This window comes from Microplitis demolitor, chromosome 7 (assembly GCF_026212275.2).
Source record: "Microplitis demolitor isolate Queensland-Clemson2020A chromosome 7, iyMicDemo2.1a, whole genome shotgun sequence".
Taxonomy (NCBI): domain Eukaryota; kingdom Metazoa; phylum Arthropoda; class Insecta; order Hymenoptera; family Braconidae; genus Microplitis; species Microplitis demolitor.
The window spans coordinates 7,564,323-7,585,443 of NC_068551.1; the positions used below are offsets into that span (position 1 = coordinate 7,564,323).

Sequence of the window (21,121 nt, forward strand, 5' to 3'; positions counted from 1 at the left end):
AATGCGCCGTTGCCAAATCATAATGCAATAATGACTTATTTTTTACAGTAACAACAGTACGTTTGGCAATGTGGTCAGAAAAATTAAATTGACAACTTAACTCGCATTATGAGCATTGTGCCGCTTTTTCACATTTTTGATGTCAATAAGTATACTTTTTTTATATGTAAAATGTATATTTATAAACTATAAACATGTTTAACAAAAATATAGATTTCAAAAAGAGAATTGGTTAAGTATAAAGTCACAAATACCTGTACAGTAATTTTTACTGCAATTTCAGTCGAAAAAGCGGCGTCACGCTCGAGCACTATGGTCATAGCGCGAGTAACGAAAAGTTAAAAAATATCTTATACGAATTAAATTTCTGAAACAGGGAAAAATGTGAAAAACTTTACTGGAAAATCAGGAAATATCAGGAAATTTCGAAATCATTTATTTGTAGCCACTCTAAAGCTGTTTTGGAGATATCTGTGCCATACTATTTTTGAGTTCGACTAACAGTTGGCGACGATAATATATTTTTATAATAATATATGTTGTTTAATTAAAAAAAACAAACAACAGACATTAATTAATGTTTCCTCTTAATATTAATGTGTTTTTCATAATGTGTTAATGCGATATTAAAAATAATAAATACGATTCAATGAGAAAATAAGGTGATTTTAGCATTTCGACAGTAAAGTCGCTTCGTGGTCGAGGTGTTCAATATTAATTGATAAAAATAAAAAGTATAAACATTTATAATTTTTTTATTTAATCGAATTCATTGAGAGACAACTTGACTTTTTTTCTTCGAAAGAAATTATATTTCTTGTATTAATAAAATAATAGACTACTAATATTTTCAGACCATTAAATCATTTTCTTTATAATTATTGTCAAATTAATTTAAATAAAATTGTGATTACTAGATTATTTTCTTATTCTAGCCCTCTTAAACAATCGGCTATGTATGATTGTAAATCTGGAATATCATCATGTAAACCTGAAAATTATAAATGTGATTTAATAAATATTATTTTAGTATTCACACTGAGAAAAAAAATGAATTCAATTAATTATTTTTCTTGTTTCCATAAATACTCAAAACAAGTAATTTTCTTCTAAAGTGAAATTAATAGTTCTAATTTTAAGAAAACTATTGTTTCACGTTAGTAATAAATTTCTAGAAGCATTAATTATTTAAGGCAAGCAAATATTTCTTTGATTTAGTTGATACTTTCTCAAATTTATTACAATTAAAAATTTCAACAAAGCAATTATTTGGTTGAATAAAAAAAAAAGGAATTGAAGAAAGATATGATTCAAAATTAGAAAAAAATTCTTACACTAAGAAAAAATTTATAACGAAATGAAAGATGGGACTGAAATTAGCTTGTTTCGATTGGCTGTAAAGACACTAAAACTTCAAGTTTCGATGCTGGTATCATGAAAATTATTCTACTTGATTGAAAAAAATAACTGCTTGGCACTGCTCAAGTAACTCAAATACTTAAATCAAGCATTTTTTTTTGGAAAATATACATTTTTTTCTCTCAGTGTAACTATAGTTTTAAATAAAATAAAAAGAAAAAAAAATGAAACATACCGACAATATCACAAAATTCATTAAATGAATTGCAGAGTAATAAATCATCTCGATAGGTTGCCAAAACACGTTCAGAAGCTTTCAACATAGCTTCATCATTCTCTCTAATATAATCAGCCAAAGTAGTGGACCATTGTTGATATGATGTAATTTTAGCAGATAAATTTGCATCTTTGAAGAAGTTTGCGTAAATTGCATCAATGAGACCGAAGAATATAAAAACGCTTTTATATACAGAGTACTCTTTTACAGCTGTGTCAGTAATTGTTTTAGTTGGACCTGAAGGTGACGTGTACCGTTGGTGAGCAAGAATAATAAGTCTTTGCAAATGTATTATTTTCTTTTCTTGCCATAAAACAGGCGAGTGGACAATTAGTGAAAGAGTAATTTGATATAAAGGACCTTCAGCTTCATAACATTGGTCCAGCCATGCTGATGACGGCGATGATTTCAGGTAATTCATTATTTGTTGTTCTTCTTTGACACTAGCTCGCGTTGTATTCATGACATACAGAGCCATATGTATGAGATAAGGTATTATGTGCATATTAGACTGGGGTCCTCCGCCTCCTGTATCATCATGAAAACTTTTTTCTTGAGCAAATCGAAGTAGTAAAAGTTTTAGATCATGGATAGTCGACGAATAAGATATATCTCTATGACCAGTACACTCTTGCAAGTATGTATTATGCCTCGCTAAACAACTAGCAAATGCGGATTCGGGAACAAGTGGACCCCAAAGTGGAAGAAGGCCATTGCATTTGGTATTAGCATTCTGTAAAGCTGCGCTTTCCCACTCATCTCTTGCCCGAGCTAGACGAACTGCAGACATGTGACAATCAACATGGACTACATTAAAATGAGTCACTGTTGAATATCCTACAGTTTTTCTTTGCTTGATTTCAAATTCTTCGACGTTACAACGTTTGGTAAAAGTGTAAATTCCCAGTACCATATTTGGTTTAAATTTATATCCTTCACGGCAGATAACGCATACAAGTCCAGTCTCGTCTCCAAGATCTTCTATTTGCTGAAGAAGTGTTCCACTAGCAGTGACTTGCCCTTTATCATTTGTTCGCATTCCAAGGGCGCCAAGCTGACGTTCTCGCATTGCCATAGCTAGACGTTTCTTTTCACTACGAGTATTTTGTCGCGCTTCTTCAATAAGTTTAGCAACTTTTTTATTTGTGCACAGCGCTTCCAGTAGATTTTCAGCTAATGATCCAACGTGCTCATCAGAAGATACTTGTTCGAGCCTATGGATTATGTTTATTGTGATTTGAGATGCAGTAAGTTGAGTAGCTTCATGATCCGTTGCTAAACCAGTTAAGAAACGTAAAATATATTTCAGAGCTGGTTTTGAAATGAATTCTTTTAATTCATCACTATCAGTATGTAAAAGCGTCGGCTTTACACACGGAGCATAAACTGTGATATATTCAAATGCATCTTTAACGATACCCATATCTATAATATAATCTTTCAAAGTATTACCAATAACATTTCGATCGATTCCCTGACACAAGACACAGAACAGTTCTAGCTTTTGTTCATCTTCGGATGTATGTTCGTAATCAAATTCGTAAAAATTAAGCACTGGTTTGAAATAATTGTAAAGAATATTCATTTTATCTTGATTACCGTAAGTAAGAGTTGCGAGAACTCTAGCAAGATGAATTAAGACATTAGTACTCTGTCTTACTGCCGCTGATTGAGTGCAAGAAAGAAGAGCATTGACATGTTCTGGTCCGCCCAGAGTTCTTGAAAATTCTTTAAAGGATTTTAAAGATTGTGAAGTAGCGTTTGTAAGAATCATTTCCATTATATCCAATAACTGTTCTGTTACTTTGGCTTGAGAACTATCAGATTCAGTTGCAAGACATTTCTGCAGTATTTCCAATAATATTGTGACTGCTCCTAATTCAGGGCGACTCAAAACTTCTTGGTTTTTCTTAACTTTTACCGATAATCTAAATAATTTCAGTAAAACTTGGAGAAGTGGCCGAGCTCGATTGACATCTTGAATTGCAGCCAAACGAGCCAGCATCACTTCAAGCCCTCCGCATTCTGCCAGTACGTTAGCCATTTTGTAAACTTCTTCATTATTTATTTCTTGTTCACTGCTAGCATTCAATGTTTCAACGAATTCCTCAGTTGCATCACCAAGTAAACCTCTCATTCTATAAACAACTCTCATGGCATCACATTCACCTCCCTCATGAACCCAGATTTTTTTGTAAACCTCTTTCACTAAAAGATCCAGACTTATAATTTTATTATTTACAAGGAGTTCCATTCCGTTGTCATCTTCCAGTAAAGCTACAAGCTCACAATCTTGGCAAATTTTATTCTTAACATCTCTCATTAAAGGACCGAGACCAGGCTCTAAACTACTGTAGGGATTACCCAGCATTCTGCCTTGAAGAAAGTCTTCTTGTTGAGGATCTTTTTCTAGAGTAAGGAAGAATTCTCCAATATCGTTTTCCTCAGGATATATTATTGAGCAAAGCCTCTCGAAAACAAATACCGGAGTGGTGACGTCTTGTAGACTGTATTTTTGAACAGTTTCTACACAAATAGACATAAAAGCTTTAGTTTCCTCTTCTGTTCCAGAAGTCATTTCTTCCAACAATTCTAAAAGTTTTTCTTGTGTATCATCAATAAGTCTTGTTCTTTGTACCACTAGCCGCCTCAAAGAAAGATATCCATTGAGAACGGCGCCAACTAGTCTACCCTTGTATTGTTGTTTTATATTTTCTTGTTCTAAAAATGTGGCTAATAACTCGGTGAGCATTTTTAATGAATAGCCTTGAGCTAAATCGGTCGTTAAAGTGGTTTCTTCTAATCGATGTAATTCCTTTATTTCACTCATTAATAAATCAGCTAATTTGGTCATTACTCCACGTATGGCTAAAAATTGTTTCCACGGAGCCTGGCTAATAAGATTTTGAAATAATGACAAGAATTCGGCACTATTTTCACCAGCATATTTTAGCTCATCGAGATAACTAATGAGTAATACCAGAACTTTTTTTTTACGTTCTGTACCTTGACAAAGACTTTCAATCATATTACAAGCCACCTGTCGAGCTAATCTTGAACTCGGATTAAAAATAACTTCTTTTAACCAAGAACTGTTAACCAGCTGAAGAGGTTGAATTTCTTTTAAATGTGAACAATGATAATACCAACGACGTCCATATTTTTCAATCAGATAAAGATTTCGCGCTTCGTCTTTCTTTAAAGGTTTATTCAAAGAGAAAATGGACTTTTTCGATGGCATTCTTTGTAGCCACTCACTGAAACTGTGACTTGAATCATTGCTAAGCCATTTAGTTACTTCAATATTTATTCCTTCAGGCAGCTGAATGGTTGCGAGCGATTCTATCATTTTATCTTTGTTCCTTTTAGACATGGGTTGATCAGGTTTAATAAGATCTTGTAAAATTTTTAAACAAGGCAGAATTATACTTTCCATAACAACTGGGCTCTTAGATTCTTTGCAGGCCATAAGGAATAACTGCATTACGCAACGCAATTTTTCTTCCCAACAACCGTCTTCTTTTTGCAAAAGTGCAGCAAGAAGAGCCATATCATATCTGACGTCCATAACTAAATCCGAAGTAGTGATTCGACCTCTCAAAGTCATTGTCACTCGATTCATTAAAAGAGAGCAAAGTTCATTTGTTGATTGTAAGTTGTCGCGTGTTATAAAGCAAAGCAATTGGCGTACGTCTTCTTGTGTTTGTATTGTTCCTCTACATAAATTATGATCGATGAGTTCCTGAACAAAACCATTTTTGCAGAGCACTTCCTTAGCAACATTATTGGTAGCTAGTGCACGAAGAAGCGTGAGACAGTGTTCGGTAGCAGCAGACGCACAGCCATAGCATCTTCCCGCAGGCGGGACAGTACTTTCTTCTTTAATACTACTGTTAACTGTTGATTTAATGTAGAAGCTCTGAGCTCCTCTTTGGTTTCTGTCATAGGCTACAAGTTCCCGACGCCAGGCAATAACACGCTGAATTATTTTACTTAATTCTTCAAACGAAGTTTTACAGTCTCCACAATATCGCTGAGCTAACAACTGGATTGTTCGATTAACTTGAATATTATTAGATACTTGGATTCCTTCTTCAATGCTTCTGTCTAGTTTGTGTTCGGCTATTTTCATCAAAAGCATCTCGAGAGTTGGCTTGTTTGATGTTAGAGTTTTATAAATACGATCGGCTTTTTCAAGCCAAGTATTGATAGTTACTACTGTTCTTTTTCGATCTTCATCATTTTCAATAGGATCAACAGCACAGCAAGGTCGAGCGGTGAAAGTATAATCAAACTTAGCGTACTTGCAAAATCCACACGCATGACACAAAAACGGATCCTTCTCATCGTAATTAATAGCTCGACACTTGTGACATTGAAAAACATTCTCGCCACAATTAGCACAGACACCAGGATTTGCTGGAACACTAGCAGAGCACCTGGGACACTGTAGAGTCTCTGAAGAAGCTTGGATATTTTCAAAAAAGTCTGCGTACTCAATCATTAAATTACACGCTATGATTGGTAATGGAAACTCCATTTTTACTTCGGTTTGACCTTGAATCAGAGTTACTTTTTTTGCTTTGTACCACATCGCTGGTTTATTTTTCAATTCAACTACTGCTTGTACAGATTTATTATTGTAAAAAATATTAATGGTTCTAACCATTTTTACTCTTTTCAAATCACCAATACGTAAAATTATACGACTTATAGTATGACTAGATACCAATTTTACCATCTGTGTTGTGGTAGTGAATTTCGAATCAACTTTAATAGAAGAAAGCTTTATTGTAGCCATTGGAACTTCTGGATTATTACAAACTAGACAAGGTTCACTTTCTAAATAATATCCATCCAATTCTACGAATTGTGTCAACATTCTGTACAAATTTGCGCTAGGATGACAAGCAAGTAGTTGATTCTGAGTATGAAGAACTGCAATAGCTTGTTCCATGTAAGAATGCATTTTCTTACCAGCATCAGGAGTTTTTAACGAAAAGTAACCGAGAAGATCAACAAATTGTGCGGCTTTACGTCCGTAAACAGGAAGAAGTGGCCACAAGTTCCAAAGAAGATCCAATAGAGCTTCTTGATTTGATGGCCCGCTGTTTTTATATATTGCCAAAATCAATGAATGGGCTTGCCATCGAACATTAGTGTTGTTAGTTTCCAGCAAAAATGCCTTAATGAATTTTATCAGCAAAACAGGCGAAATCTGTTTCTGAATTTGTTCTACTAAAATAACGCATTGAGTTTCTTCGAATTTAGCTTCGATATCTAAATCTTCCGATTTAGCACGATCTCTGCGCTCTTTTAAATTTGTTATTAATTTAGACTCTTTAACTTTTGTATCTCTTGGCTTTGTCGAAGAACAAATAGCGCATTGAAGAAGTTGGAGAACGGTAGGACTGACACCTTCATTGAGTAGCGTAGAAATTGTAAAGAGATACGAAAGTATGGTATTTTGTTTGAGACAAAATCTTTGCCAATTTCCTGTTCGACTTGTTGCCACTTCAACACAGCACTTCAAGTGTTCCATGAGCTCAACTAAGGAATCATATGGCAAGTTGATAGAATGTAAATGTGTTTGGAACGGATCATATCCTCCAGAATTACAAAGTTGTTGAACGCTTTGCATATGAGAAACAAGAGCGTGTAAGTCTCGTAATTGTCTATATTTTTCTTTGTTGCCACATATAAACTGTAGAAGTTTTCGCACTTGACGTCTAATAAATGGCGTTTGATAAAGCATCATATATTCACATAGATAAAAGTACCAGGCCTGCTGATCGAATGACGGATGGATTGAAATATTTTCTCCGTACTTGTGAACTTGATACGGTAGCCGTAGAGCCATTTCTGTTAATAACTGGGGATAAGGTTTAAAAACATCAACAGCGTGACCTTTAACATATTGCCGTAAGAAAAATGGAGACATATCAGGGGGTGATACAGTTAAATGTTCTTTTAATAACTGTCCACCGACAACAGGTTCACTGTCTTCAGTTGATGTTGTTTTCCAATACTCTAATAATGCTCTTAATAATGTCAAACAATAACTAATAACCCCGGCTTTATTGAGGATTTTAGCTGTTATTTGAGGAACGAAATTTGAATTTTCGGTTTGCGATTTACTAGCGCATTTTGATCTTGACATCAGTACACTAAGCAATCGCATTATGATCAAGTGAACTTCTCGTTTCTTGCTGCGTTTATGAATGTCAACTACATCAGGGTTTTGCATGTTTAACTCTTCTACAAGAACATTTAATAAATGTTCAACGCTACGGCGATCACTTTCTTCTTGGCCATCTAAGTCTGATGTCAAAACTAAAAATACTTGCATTAAAGGAATAGAAAGAACGCCAGATACGTTAGTTAATTGGGGTATAAACTGAGTTAACTTTTCCAATAATGAAAGTCGCACAGTTTGGAGTTTACTCATGGCTTCAATAGTTACTTCAATTTCTGGATCGTTGCTTTGTTCTTGTTCAATGTCACTCTGTGGAGGGATACTTGCAGTAGCAGGAAGACCTGGAGAATTATCTTCTAAGCGCGTTGATGGTTCATCACTTGTACGAGGAACCGTTTCTGCATTGTTATCTCCATAGGCTGAGCTTCTTCCTGACACGTTGTGCTCGCATGTTATACTGTCTACAGCACTACCACCACTTTCACTGCCTCCACTCTCACTTTCTTTACTGCCACCACTTCCTCCTTGTTCAGCAAGAGATGTTTGCAAAGTACTTGCATCCACAACCACTGCTGATCCTTCATCTTCAGATCCTCCAGCGGAAGTACCTGTATCGGAATAACGACTTGCATCTTGTCCTGAAGCTGATCCTGGTGCGTTACCTAATTCTTGTATAGCTCGGGTTTGAAGATTCTGTAAAGCAGATCCACTTAAGTTTGGAATACTCCGGATACTTTGTAGATTGATTAATCCTTGTTGAAAATTTTGCTGAACAGTTTGTAAATCTGCACCACTTTCATGGTCTTGTAAACTCAAAGCAATAGCTAGTTCTACCATTGTTTCATCATCCGCGTCTGCTGGAAGTTCGAGAAGTTGAGGGAATCGCCTTGACTCAAGAAGAGTTTCTAAAGAATTTGGAGTTGGAATTCCGCTAGCCAGATTTGAGTTCGCTTCAAGAAGTGCCATAGGTTCAACCATCTCAATATCGTATTGATTATCATATTCTTTAGTATCCTGAGATTGTAATGTAGATGAAATGTCTGCTTCTTTATCCATGTCTGTGGCTGCGCCAGGTGTATCACAATGCGGTGGACTTGATCCATAAACTCTTCCTCTTTTGAACCGAGGTTTCAATACTTTTACGATGGCTTGCTTGGCGCTAGAACTGACTGCAATATCAGATGATAAAAGAAGTTGAATGTACAGTTTAGCAGCAATACCAGAATTCCATTCAGCATCACACATTGTAAAAGCGTGAATTATTTCTATCATGGCGTATGTTACAGCTTCAGTGTGGGTCAAACCAGGCACTACTACAGGTCCCAAAGCTAAATTTTTTGGATATGCCATATGAAGCATCCAAAAAACGTCCATCAGTTGTAAAACTAAATGTTGTTCGTTTTCAATTCCAGATCGTTGACTATAATAAGCAATACGGTCGTTCTCGAAAATTGGTATGATATTTTCATTTATAGGTTTTGCTGTATTTTGCTCAGCAAATTTCGTAAGATTGTATGGACGGGCGATTGCAATACTTCGAACAATAAGTACAAGTCTATAAAAGTTTTCAGCATCCATCCATGTCTCATTAAGAGTTCGCATTACTTTTAATGACTCAAGTACGTGTGTAAGCAGAATTTGATCCTAAAAAATGTTTTTTGTTAATATTAATTATTAAACTAGCATGTAAATATTTATAAACTTACTTTATGGAAATAATATGCTGATTTAGAATGGTGTAATGCTGCAAGAAGTGCTGTCGTACGGATTTGAACCAACGGGGGAACAGGTAACGTAAGGAGACGTGACGCCACATCTATTGCTGCACTTCGAAGAGATGATTTGCTTTCGTCGTTAGCGAATAAAGCGAATGAAGGCTCTAAGACTTCCAGAATACTCAAAACCATTCTACAAAAATCAATACATACGTAAAGTTTTTGAAGAAATCGAAAAAATCAATGCATTAATAAGTAGTTTTGAACTTGAAGAGCTTAAAAATGTATTCACAATCATGTTTTCAAGCTCCTTGAGCTCTCAAGCAGAGAGAAGTTTTGGAGCTGGTCTGCAGAGCCAACCGTTTTCCAGTTTTTTTAAATAGACTCAAGTATATAGACTTAATATTAATGATGATAAATTAATAAAAAATGTTGGAAAATCCAAAAGTGCACACCTTAATCGCTCATGATAATTATTAATATTTTATTTTTTTATTATTACTTTGATTATTTTCATAATTTTTTCACATAATTAATTATTATTTAACTTTTAACTTAATAATTTTATATTTTAATTTTAGTTTTTTGTTTCAGATTGATTTTTATTATTCAAAAATATACCGCCGTTTTTTCTTAGATGTCGCTTTTTATTTTTTTTTTAATCTTACTGTCACATTAATGCTGCTGCCAGAAGTGGAAAAAAAATAATAATAAAAATAAAAAATGGGAGCCAAATTTTTCATTGATTACTGGTTTTAAGTTTTTTTTTTTTTTATTAATTATAATTAAACAAAAAGAAGTTAGATAGTGATTTTCAAAAGAGTTTTTACGAAAAAAGATACAGAACCAATGAAAAAACAAATTAGGCCAATTTATTATATTTTTTAAAAGTTATCATGGTTCCGAATATTTATATTCAGTTGGATGCCTCATTATAAGATATAAACTTTTGATTATTAATTAACAGTACTTACTTATCAAGCGATGTAAGTGGAGTCGCAACGACAGCGTTTTCACTTTCAGTATTGACCGTTGAGCTCGCAATTGGTGCGGGTGTTGTTTGTCCAGTTAATATTTCATCAGGCTCCTCAGGCCAACCAAAGGCATCTTTTGTTTTACCGTATCTACGATATAGAATATGAAATTATCTTTTTATCTACGTTTTATGACGAAAAAAAAATTTATCAAAAACTTACATTTTTATTGAATCGACCATAATAACATCTGGGTCTTGCGAAAGTCCAAAAGTAATTACTAGCTTTTTATCAGCTTGAAGACTTTCTTCCCTTGTCAATGGAATGTCGAACCAACGACTTCGTGTTAAAGAAGTACGAATACTTCTACCAAAAACCTATCAATAAATATTAATGTCATTAAAAAAAAATTTTTATAAATATAAATAAATGTATAAATAATTTACTTCAACATAAAGTGGAGCTCTTTGAATGTCTTGACTTCCAAGTTGGACTCTAATGCCGGTAATGACTAGCGTGGGATCATTATTAATAACTTCCACATTAAAACCAATAGCTTTTGTAGAAACAACATACATTCCAGTGGTATTCAGTCGATGCTTTATTTGAGCAACATTGTAGATTTGTAGTAAATCATTGCCTCCAAATTCAACATCATTCATTAGTTGACAATGTTCAAAAAAGTCTATTGGAAAAGATACTAATCCTGAAGGTTTGCCAATTTTAGCTGCTTTTTTTTTCCTGTTTTGTTTTATCCCAGTAATAGTGCCAAGGGATTGAACGTTCGCAGACATCCAGAATCCAGTTTGTTCCATTGCAGCCATATAGATTCTTAAGCTGCCGTCTTCGCAAAGGAGTATAAGAGTCGTTCTGTGCTCAGCATTAGAACTTGGATGTCTTATTGCTACCATATCCATTATTTTTGCTTTGGGAACGACCCTGATTTCTTGTACCATTATCACATCAGGTTTTATCATTAATATTACTGGATTATTACTTGTTTGAAACACAGAACAAACTAATCCTGGATGATTAGCGACTTCGCTCCATTGACAAAGAGGTTGAGGCTGATTATTATTAGATTTATTGCCATTTGATTTATTACTTTGAAGATTTATCATAAACACAGTAGTTATGTCTGCGTCCATGTTTTTTAGAGGCGCAATAAAACTTTTACCACATGTGTAACTGAAAAATAGTAACTGAAGTGCATGAGAATAATAGAGAGAAACTCCGCCACCACCAACTTGTCCGTAATCCTTAATTTCTGGATGATAAATATCTAAAGTGTTGGTGACGTAAAATGGACCATGCTTCGCAGAACTTTCATCGGTCATAGCTTGGCTGTAAATATATCCCGCAGATGACATAAGAAGGAGGTAAAAAACTCCATCTTCAGTGTGTACAAACGTACAATCTCTGATTTTACCAATTGGGACAAGGAAATAATATTGAGGACTAAGTGCGTCTTTGCTGAGGTCATAAATTTTAACAAAATCAGCGGTAACTAATGACAGTTGAGTTTGAGAACCAGGTAACCATATGGCTTTGATAATAAAATTACCAGGTTCGCGTTGTGGATGAAGAACTAAATGATCTGATACTATGCCAGAACTGTTGAATGTCAAAACATGACAATCTTTTAAACCACAGACAGCTAAAAAGTCTTCATTCCACGGATTACTGGTGATGGTTAAAACAGTAAAGGGAATAGGCGCAGAGGCTAATCTTGTTAAAGTTAATTTTCGTTTTGAAGAGTCGGCTTGTTTCAATAGAGTACTCAGTTGCAAAACAGTAATTTTTCCTTTCTCATGTGATACGGCAAGATGCTGTCGTTTACCATGAAGAGATGATAAGCAACACATGGCAACTCTTCTAATCATATGAGCAGATAAAAGCTGTCTAATTGTTTGTCCCTGATCACCTGAGTAGTTCATTCTTACATTTTCGAATGCTCCTTCTTGAGAGCCTAAAGTTGACAACATCAGTTGATCAGTATGATCAAATCTTTTTTCTAATGTATGAAGTTGTCTGAGTGCAATTTGCGCACGAGTATGGCATCCAACTGAAGAATTTTTTTGACAAGAAATATTTATTGCTGGTAATAATGTTTTTGTAAGTTCAACTAATGAAATTATCAATCCGCTAGACCATAATTGGGACAGTACCCATTCTTTAGAACCTTCTAACTGTTTTGCTAATTTAACTTGTTTCTTTTTATCTTTTTCATTACGCTCTAAATTTTCATCATAATGAACAGGACTTGTAGCTCGTTTACGCAGTCTACTAGTTGTTAGAGTACTGCTTTCATTTCCATTGACAATATTATACGTTGGAGTATTTCCTATTTGATGCTCTGAACTTTGTGGACTTCTTTTCGTCAAAGCTTGACATGATCCATCATCTTTGGAACCACAATCACAGAAGAAATTTCCATACTTGGCGTAAGTGACATCGTGTCCTCTGTGGCACACTCGGGCACAAACTGTACACACACCAGCTCCATCAACCATCGTACAGGTATGACAGTGATACCAATGTTGGTTTGTGAATTCTTTTTGTGTCACTGTAAATGTACATAATTTATTACAAAGACTGTCTTCATCAGAATCTTCCGCAGCACTATCATCATCTTCGTGAGCTAATTCATCCATCCAATCATCATTAAAATCATTCAGAGGAGATGCTCCTTCCCACGGTGGACTTGTAGCTCTATCATACGCGAATAATTGCAGAGGACAAACTGCATTAACAATATCAGCAATATAATTTAAAACACACCAGCCTGCTTCAATGTACGGCAATGGTTTTTCAAGTGTTTGTAAGTCTTTATTCATTAATCGCTGCTTACATAACTCAACCCAATCAGTTGCTGCTTTAAAAAGTAGTACGTGCCCTTTGTCATTTCCGGTGTCAGCCAATGTTGACATTACTTGCATTAATTCAGAAAATCCCGCCCCTTCGATGCTTGAAGACAGAATATGATAACCCCATGGTATCAAAGCTTGAAGTATAGTAGCAGAAACATTTTCGTCTAATGAATTATTTGCTTTGACAACATAATTTGTAAGCGCTTGGAGTAATTGACTGTGTTCTTGCATAATTTGATGATCTTCATTAAAACTAGATATTTGATTGCTGTTTGCAGAGTTTAATAGCGCAGTTGGCCAAGCTACTTGCTCATTTTCAGATATATTATTTAGATTTTCATTTTTTTGAGCTTCATCAACATTTTCAGACGTACTGGCAGTTCCCGTAGTTTTTCCAGTTTGTATATTCGTTGGTAATACATTTGGTATGTTATTTTTAGTCCCCAAAATTACGTGCTTTAGCCAAGACTGAAGAACATCATTTTCGACGTTTGTAAGATTCGAAACTGAACAACAAAGACGATCTAATGAATCGTCATTCATTTTCTCAGCAGTTTTAAATAATTTATTAAAAAAGTGAAGAACATGAAAGTTGAATTGTTGAGATGCTTGTGGAGATGAAATTGACAAAAGAACGGATACTAGTGTTCGGTTTGGACAAGATGTGAAAAATTGATCTAAAGCTTTGCATCCCACAGGACTGTCTAACAACTGCTCCCAATATTTAATGCATTGTTTAAGAATTTTACCATCAACGGAAAGATTTATAAATTCATTGTGTTTCGTGTAATCAATAATAACATTGTAAGTATGATTTAGAATAAAAAGATATTCTTTTAATTTTCTCGATTCACTTTCAATGCCGCCAAGTAATTTGGTTAAAATTTTTGATACCATATCTTGTAAGTAATCAGTTCTTGCGTCCACAGTGAGAGATATCAAAATTTCAATTGTTTGGTTGTAAATTTCTGAATTTTCCGGTACATTGGCGGGAGTAACATATTCATGAAGGAAAACTACTAAAGAATAAAGTAGATTTTTAAGTGATGGATTTATTGAAAAGATTCCATACTCTGATAAAGTACTGATGTGATGGTTTACTATAGTGAGAATATAGCTTTCAGCTGGAATAATATCATTTGCATAAGTATTCCACGGTATATAGGTTACGTTTACGGCCTTCCATTTATCTAAAATAGAACGAATACCGACAGGTAATAGCGTAACAATAGAAGATTCCGTAGCCAAGTTAGCATTAGCTACACTAATAATACCGTCTAATACTAAATAATCTCGTAAATTATATTTCTTAGCTGGTTCAGAAAGTTCATGCATTTGATAGAGAACACTAGACCGGCAAGAAGATAAAATTACTTCCGTTAATGATAATACATGCGGAAGTATATCAGCAATCATTTTATTTGTCGTTGATGACGTTGATTCCGAGTTCTGTGGATTTCTACTAGTGTCTATTTTATCCGTTGGTGTTTTCGAAATGTTTTCGTCCATAAGGACTTGCAATTTTCCAATTATTGCAGCCAAAATCGTGAGTGAACTTAACTTTGGTAATGATGATTGTGGCATTATTTTATCTGAAGTATTCAACTCTGGTTTAAAAATTTTAATACAGTTTTTCGCTAATGTAATGTCATACTTTAAGGAATTAACTGTCGATGATACTGTTTTAAGAAGATTCTCAGCATATTGAGTAAACATTCCTTGTTTAACAAGACAATCTTTCATCCACCCAGCAAACGTCTTATAAGCAGTCCGAGGGCCCCAAATCAAGGAGTACAAAAGCATTGGACCTGCCGGAATCTCTTCACCCAGAGCTAATTTATCCATGTACGTTGTAGAAGGCGGCAACATTAATAAAAGTCTCCAACAAATAAAAAAACAGTATTGCGTAGCACATAAACCAGTGATAGACATTTTATCTTTTGCATCGGTCTGCAATTTTCGTGGTAAACTGGTTTGATTAATAACATTAAGGATATCTATTAATGCATCTATGAGCAAAGGATATTTAACTTTGTCTGTAGTCCCTAATATAAAGTTACACGCTAATCCATCTAACTTTGGCATATCTTGATTATTAAAATCGGCGTTAGTTAAGTTATAGAAACGCGGTTTCATAGTGAATTCGTCTTGTGATCCACTTTTTGGATAATTATCTTCTATTTCTTTCCAAGGAGTATAAACTCTTGCGGCTTGTTTACTACCTTCTTTTGTATCCGGCGCTAAGCTTGTGGCAGAAAGCAGATTCCACTGAACCTAAACAAAAAATTATATGTCGTTCAAAAATATTTATTGAGGTACACTGAGAGAAAAAAATGAAATTCAAGTAATTATTTTTCTTGTTTCAATAAATACTCAAAATAAGTCATTTTTTTCTACAATTAAATTGATAGTTATCATTTTAAGAAAACTATTGCTTCACTTTAGTGATAAATTTCAAGAAGCATCAATTTCTTAAGGCAACCAAATATTTATTAAATTTAGTTGATACGTTTTCAAATTTATTACAATTAAAAATTTCAATTAAGCAATTATTTGGTTAAATAAAAAAAGGAATTGAAGAAAGTTATAATTAAAATGTAGAAAAAAATTCTTGTACTAAAAACAAAATTCGTTTTTATAATGCAGTTCAATTTCTCATTGGTATTGATAGAAATATAAAATGTATTAATTTTTTCGAGGGCTAATTCTATAAGCAATTAAATATTTAAATTTAATTATTTAGTTGTGTTAAGTAATTTTTAAGATGACAAAAATCGACGAATAACTTAAGAGTATTAAAATCATGACTTCCAATAAGTCACCGTGGCTGAACGTCACAAGTCTCACGTGATCGGTTTAAGTTCGAATCTTAGATAGGGTAAAATTATTTATTTATAAAAAAAATGTTCTTAAGGTACAAAACTAATCTGAACAATATAAGATGAAAAAACTGTAACAGTGCGATTTAGATTTTCGACTTGAAAATCGGGAGCGAAAATTTAAGTCATCTGATAGCCATCTAACATGCTAATTGTATACTATTTATACACTCTTCAGTTACTCAAGGCCTTGTAAGAGGCCCGCCAGATCGAATTTTAATTAAATTATAGGCGGCAGTTGGGTAGCTCCACGTCAGCAAAACTTTATTTATAAAAGAGCCAGCAAAAAAAAAGTATTTTTTTTTTTGATCATATAAAACCAAAATCTTTTACTTAATAAACCACCAGGCCTTTCCTTTAAAAATTGTTAGATTTAGCGAATATTTCAGGAGAACGAGGCGAGTCCCCCAGCTCATAAGATTATATTAATTAAGTTAATTGTAAGTAACCGAGGCCTGGACCAGAGCTAGTCGAGCCAGGCCCTGCCGGTTATAAAACCTCAGGTCTAATAATATTTTTTTGACAAAATCAGTAAATGCGAAAAAAGTACTATGTTGTAATTAATTTGTACACACGTAATAACTTTGTAATTATTTAAGCAGTAATTTTTTTTTCTTTTTGTTTGTTTTTCTTTATATCAAATTTAAATTTAGATGCACAATGTTTATGTATACTTTTGATTGACATTAAATAAATAAATAAAATAAAATTTTTTGTTAGTATTAAGCAAGTAAGTAAAATACTTGAATAAAGCAATTATTTTACTCGATTGAAGAAAATAATTGACACTATTTAAGTAACTAAAATACGTAAATTAAGAATTTTCTTTAAAATATACATTTTTTTTCTCAGTGTATAATTGATTCTTTTAATAATTAAAAAATGTATGAGATTTCTACTACCACTCAGTTATTTCTTTTAAAAGGTGGCCCTGTTATCTCAGACAAACTTAGAGAAGTTTATTAATTATTTTGCATTTTATAGATTTATATTTATTCAATACTGAACTATATGGTTCAATATATAGTATTATACTCCGATACGAATAAAGATCTTTGTTCGGAAGCTACAATAAAATGCGTATGACAAATAATAAAACTACGATTTAATAACCATAAATAACTCACTTGTTCAAGCAACGTTGATGGCGCATCATATAAATGTCTCATCATATATTCGAGCAATAACAAAAGACGTGATAGATGAAGAATTTGAGAGTCATTCATCGGACTCTTGACGGCTTCACTACATCGTATAGCTCCACTTGCAGTTAACAATAAAACTGATTTTTTTTGCATTAAATTTAGTGAATGAAAGAGAAAAAGAACCAACTGTGCATGTTCGACATTTAGATCTTCATTTTCTGGTTCGAACGTTGAAGGAGGAATACAAACATTTTCAATTATAGTCGTGATTAATCGCTGCCAAATACTAATACAAGCTGCTTCTTTCTCTGACTGAGGTTTAAGTAAAAGAATTTGAGCCAAAACACTGAGAGTTCTGGGATAAACTTGTAAGGGCCATAAAGTTGATGATCCATTTTCAGATGTCCAGGGACTAACTCCTAAATGTTGAAGTAGCGTATTTTGCAATGACTCGCTCAATGTATTATGTGCCAGTAAATTGTGTGTATATCGACTTAAAGCTTGAGAAAATTCAGTGTACATGGTACCAAGGGTAGCGCCATAAAATACGGAAATTGTTCCTGGAAAATTATTACTCATTAAATAGGTGATATATAAATCTTTGCTATTGATATTTGAATGACTTTTATGGGGTATTTTATGATTCGAAGTTGATAAATTTACGATTTGTTGGATATGATATTAATTAAAAATTGAAACTTAGAATAGGAATTTCTATAAAAGTATTTTTTATTCTTATCTCGCCCAAATAAGAACTTATTTTTATTATTTTGTTTTTCACTGTGTCTATCAAAATCACATTTACACCGTTGGTGGTGTGATCGTTCTAATTCATATGACCAAAAATTTAATGCCGTGCGTCGTGCCATTTTCACACCGGTGATGTTGAAAATTTTCACACCAAATCATTCACACCACACCGTGAACTTAAAATTTTTAACAGTGTAGTCGATTTCACACTTATCTACAATCATCTTGTTCCTTCCATTGCCACACATATACTTTTACTTTCTCAAGAACTATTCAATCATCTTTCATAAATAATTATAATGCTGTAATACCTGTTTCAGTTTTAGCAGTTTCATGATCTAAATCTCGAATGATTGCGGCGAGGATCACCATTTGTTGTTCGACTAATCCATTAACTACATAGTCTCGCACGTAAGAGCTTCGACTACCGATGAGATGTTGATTCATGAATTGAAATATTTGTGTCGCTAATGATATATACTGTAATGAAAAAATATAAATGAATGCCTGAATGTCATCGAAGTCTTGATAAAAAAAAAAAAAATTAACTTACCCCATGAGGCTCACGATTATCAGGAACGATCGTAGTTGTAGTGTGGTCAGGACCAACTTCATTATTTGTTTCCTTAGTTGTATTAGCTGATGATTCTTCAGAAGGAGATAAAGTTTCTTCAAACCATAGTCCCAAGATAGGTTCACTGTCCTCCTCTACCGACATAACAGTTTGTTCTACATAGTGAACATACCCCAGAGAGTTAGTAAGATAGAATAAATGGAAGTCGATGAATTAAAATTGTGATAAAAATAAAAATTTGATTAATATCCGATGTTCACTATATGCCATCAAAGTAGCGTGCAACTAACAATAGAATCAATAGTAATCTACTCAGTAAAAAATATTGTGGATCAGTGTTAAATTTTTTGTATTGATTATTTTTTGTTCAATCAACACATTTTACTGTGTTACTTTAAAATTTTTAATCTATCTACTTACTATTTAACAAATTAAAAGTATTACTTAATACAAAAGTTGAAATTACCAACATTTATCATGTGTTACATTAAAACTAGCACAAAATTTATAGTAAAAAGTTCATTGATAGTCACGAAAAAATTATTAGAAAAATGAAAGTGAAACGGGCATTTTAAAAATGGCAATTTAACTTAAAAATTTTATTATTGACATATTAAATTTACCATTTTTTAAAACTTGGAATGCTTATAATACTAATGAAAAATATTTTGATGTTTTATATACTAACTCGCTAGTTCAATTTAGAGTTCACGTAACTCTTCATTTTGATCATTTCTATTAAATTCTGTCCAAAAAAAATTAAATTTATCGAGCATAACCGTAAGCAAAACTTGAAAAAACGACTCTTATTTATTATTTACGGATTCCTGGAAATAAATACGAAACGTTACTTTTTTCGAGCTCGATGAACTAGAAAATATTAAAGTATTTAAAGATATTGTTGAGCTCAAAGAGCACAAACATGTATCAACAATTATATTTTCGAGCTCCTTGAGTCATTGACTTTTTAACCTTTACTCCAATAAAAATATTGTTTACTCTCAAAAAATAGTTGAATGTTAAATGATAAGTTTTGTCACTATTGATAACTTTAAAATAATATGTAAATTATATTTACTGAATATCCATATTACAAAAATAAAATGTAAAAGTTATCATTTTTTTTTGTCGCGACTGACATTTAAAAAGTGCCGAATTTACTTCTCATATTACTCGAATTTAGTATTGAGAATTTAATACCAACTTTGTGTGGTCCGTTTTTAACACAGGTTGTGTTGATTTTAATACAATATTTTTTACTATGTAGAAAATGTATGATTTTATTTATATAGAGATATATTATATGAAAATGAATGGAACATGATGATTAAAAAGTGAATAGTTTGACTGATTTCTGTATTTAAGTAATAACTTTCATCGTACTACCTTCATCAGTTGAGCTCTCAGAAAAACTCAAAAGATCTTCATAATAAGTAGTGGAATCTGACTGGCTCAATGTATCCCCTTCTTGAGGATGTTTTTGTATTCTTTTCAGAGTACAGGCCTAAAATATATCATCAAATATTACAGAAACAATTTTTTTTTTTTAAATACAGGATATAACTATTTCTATACTTTTCGATAACTGATAGTCGCTAAATAAAATAGTAAGTGATTAATTGGTGCTTCTTGAAGAAATGTCATGGCTCTTTGAAGTGCTGTTGAAGTTGCTAAAATTTCTAAGGGGGCTGACTCTTCTGGAAGTGGATTTTCGTAAGCAGCTTCCACTGAAACGTCTTCAAGTAAAGCGCTCATAAGTAAAAGCGCATGAGAAGCAAGTGCAACTGACAAGACTCCAAAACCCTGTTGACTGTTAAAAATAAATAACTGATAATTAAAAAACGATCTACTATTTATATATTTCAGGTATACTATTTCAGACTCTATAGTCATTGACAAAAAAATAAACTAATTTAATTACACTTTCATAAGGTTGATTCGTGAAGTTCCATCACGAACTTTGCTGGGTGATTTGCCTTTTTCCTCTTTATTTTTATCCGTTACATTACTAAAACTACTAACTGTTAATTGAGCTTGTAGACCAGCAACCAACAACCAAACACCGATTAAATAATGGTTTTGTAATATCTAAAATCGAAAGTATTGATAAAATTTTTGATACAAAACTGGATATATGTAAGGTAAATGTCCCAGTACCGGAACAAGATCTAATACTGAAATGATTTGATAATCATTATATTGTATTCAAATTCGTACGCAATGAAATTAAATAAAATTTTCATTATTTACAACCTCAATCTTTTATTTACAAAATAGAATATAAAATAAATTTTAGAATATATCCGAAATATAAAAAAAATGTAAATTATAACAATAGTTTCGGATCCATGACTTTTCTATGTTTCTTAATGGTTTTTCCAA

General features: G+C 33.0%; 1 protein-coding gene across 2 annotated transcripts in view; it reads right to left on the reverse strand.

The window, feature by feature from the left end:
• Window positions 1-420: 420 nt before the first annotated feature.
• Window positions 421-21,121, reverse strand: part of LOC103573872 (E3 ubiquitin-protein ligase UBR4) — a 30,789-nt gene continuing 10,088 nt past the window's right edge. The window contains exons 5-16 of one of the 2 annotated variants that reach the window (XM_008553128.2): window positions 20,661-20,827; window positions 20,315-20,549; window positions 20,126-20,243; window positions 18,719-18,873; window positions 18,477-18,645; window positions 17,398-17,975; window positions 10,968-15,665; window positions 10,744-10,898; window positions 10,522-10,671; window positions 9,539-9,740; window positions 1,595-9,476; window positions 421-991 (exon numbers count right to left, since the gene is read on the reverse strand). In XM_008553128.2, coding sequence (XP_008551350.1) covers window positions 927-991; window positions 1,595-9,476; window positions 9,539-9,740; window positions 10,522-10,671; window positions 10,744-10,898; window positions 10,968-15,665; window positions 17,398-17,975; window positions 18,477-18,645; window positions 18,719-18,873; window positions 20,126-20,243; window positions 20,315-20,549; window positions 20,661-20,827 — 14,574 coding nt within the window. In that variant the 3' untranslated portion in view covers window positions 421-926. Of the gene's footprint in view, window positions 992-1,594; window positions 9,477-9,538; window positions 9,741-10,521; window positions 10,672-10,743; window positions 10,899-10,967; window positions 15,666-17,397; window positions 17,976-18,476; window positions 18,646-18,718; window positions 18,895-20,125; window positions 20,244-20,314; window positions 20,550-20,660; window positions 20,828-21,121 lie in introns of both variants that reach the window. The other variant, XM_008553127.2, reaches the window with a different exon arrangement.